Genomic DNA, 805 nt, shown 5'->3' on the forward strand with positions numbered 1-805 from the left:
CACTGTGTTAATTAAAATTGTTTGTATACTCAAGGCTATAACTACATCATTTTCCTTTTCAAATACTCAGCCAAGTACTGTAACGTACATTGTATCCTCTACTCTCTTCGATAAAAATTTTACTACTATCCGCTGCAAATAAATAACTTCCTCCTAAACCGAACGAGGAATACCTTCGCAAAATATTCGTCTGTGCCTAAGAACAAACCCTTCCAAATCAAACCCTTCCAAATCAAAAACCTTTACTTTCAATTTTTCCTACACTGAGTGGCTGATAACTGGTCCTAATCTTAGCTCGGCAAGCACGATCCATTTCTTGCAGGACTTGGATTTCTTTAATTACTGCATGATGCTCGGCATATGCGTTTCCAACCAGCTTTCCGTGCAATATCTTTACATGGTTTTGTAACGCTTTGATCGGTCGCCACCTTTAACTGATATTGGTAGTGATAAGACAAAGATTCGTGACCAAATGAAATAATTACAATGGTTTGGTGATAACAGTACAGTTAATTGGTAAACAAAAGAAAATTCTGCTGCAAGACTTAGTATTTCGTGATTTTGATGGTGCCTGTCGATTTTCCTACAAACTCTTAGATTAATAACATCTTCATTTCACTGTAATTCATTACAATGAACACATTTATAACGAATTTAAATACCAAAGGTTTTCCTTCCAAAGGTTCGTACTTCGGGCACCAACAATCACAGATTCTGAGGATTAACAATTCGAGGGACGATAAAATCGGAATTCCCTTGGATCATCTTTTTCAGCTTTTTCATCTTTTTCAGATCATCTTTTTCA

The 805-nt window shown here is 36.0% G+C and overlaps 1 protein-coding gene across 1 annotated transcript; it reads right to left on the reverse strand.

The window, feature by feature from the left end:
* Positions 1 to 240: 240 nt before the first annotated feature.
* LOAG_16129 (hypothetical protein) lies at positions 241 to 428 on the reverse strand (the record flags this gene model as incomplete). Its single annotated transcript, XM_003151618.2, has 1 exon — positions 241 to 428. A coding segment is annotated over one exon (187 nt), but the record flags the coding sequence as incomplete, so codon positions are not given.
* Between the last annotated feature and the right edge of the window lie 377 nt (positions 429 to 805).

This window comes from Loa loa (genome assembly GCF_000183805.2).
Source record: "Loa loa unplaced genomic scaffold supercont3.4221, whole genome shotgun sequence".
NCBI classification, from domain to species: Eukaryota; Metazoa; Nematoda; class Chromadorea; order Rhabditida; family Onchocercidae; genus Loa; species Loa loa.